At 30.3% G+C, this 548-nt stretch overlaps 1 protein-coding gene across 1 annotated transcript; it reads right to left on the bottom strand.

The window, feature by feature from the left end:
• Positions 1-89: 89 nt before the first annotated feature.
• Positions 90-442, bottom strand: LOAG_19332 (hypothetical protein; the record flags this gene model as incomplete). The annotated part of the gene is made up of 2 exons (XM_020451977.1): positions 347-442; positions 90-199 (listed from the first exon to the last, which is right to left on the bottom strand). Exons 1-2 carry the CDS (start codon positions 420-422, stop codon positions 90-92), a joined length of 186 nt encoding a protein of 61 aa, XP_020304215.1. The 5' UTR covers positions 423-442.
• Positions 443-548: the final 106 nt, after the last annotated feature.

The raw sequence follows: 548 nt of genomic DNA, 5'->3' as shown, positions 1-548 counted from the left end.
CGTGATAATATATATATATATAATATATAGTAAAGAAAAAATGCTAACTTGCTGAGATATTTTAATTCGTTTTTGGATAAGCACCAAAATTAGATCTCCCTCCTCTCTGAAAACAGGGGTACTGTATCGCTGAGATGCCGAAATTTCATTTCAATCTTTCCATTTTTGTGAGCGCTGGGTCCTTCCTCATCTGTTCCTCCTGAAATTCTAATTAATCCATCGCTAATGTCCTTGTTCTTCACGTATTTAAACAGAAATTGTGAATTCATTCAAATTTCATAATCATACACTGTATATTTCAAAATAGTTCATTTAAATTTAGAGCTTGAAAGTTCAAAAAGTCTACCTTTTGCTAATGTAATATTGGATGACACAACAAAGCCCAAAAGGGATGTGAGGATGGCCAAATTTTTAAAATCCATTGTTATCAAAAGCTGAAAATAAAAATATACTCAATGATTTAAATAATCTTATGACTTTGTCCAATTCCTTTACTATTATAAGTGAATTTGTTTCATAGATGTTTGAGAGAATGGATCTAATCATTT

Source organism: Loa loa (genome assembly GCF_000183805.2).
Source record: "Loa loa unplaced genomic scaffold supercont3.5528, whole genome shotgun sequence".
Taxonomy (NCBI): domain Eukaryota; kingdom Metazoa; phylum Nematoda; class Chromadorea; order Rhabditida; family Onchocercidae; genus Loa; species Loa loa.
This window is presented reverse-complemented; position numbering and strand designations above follow the sequence as displayed.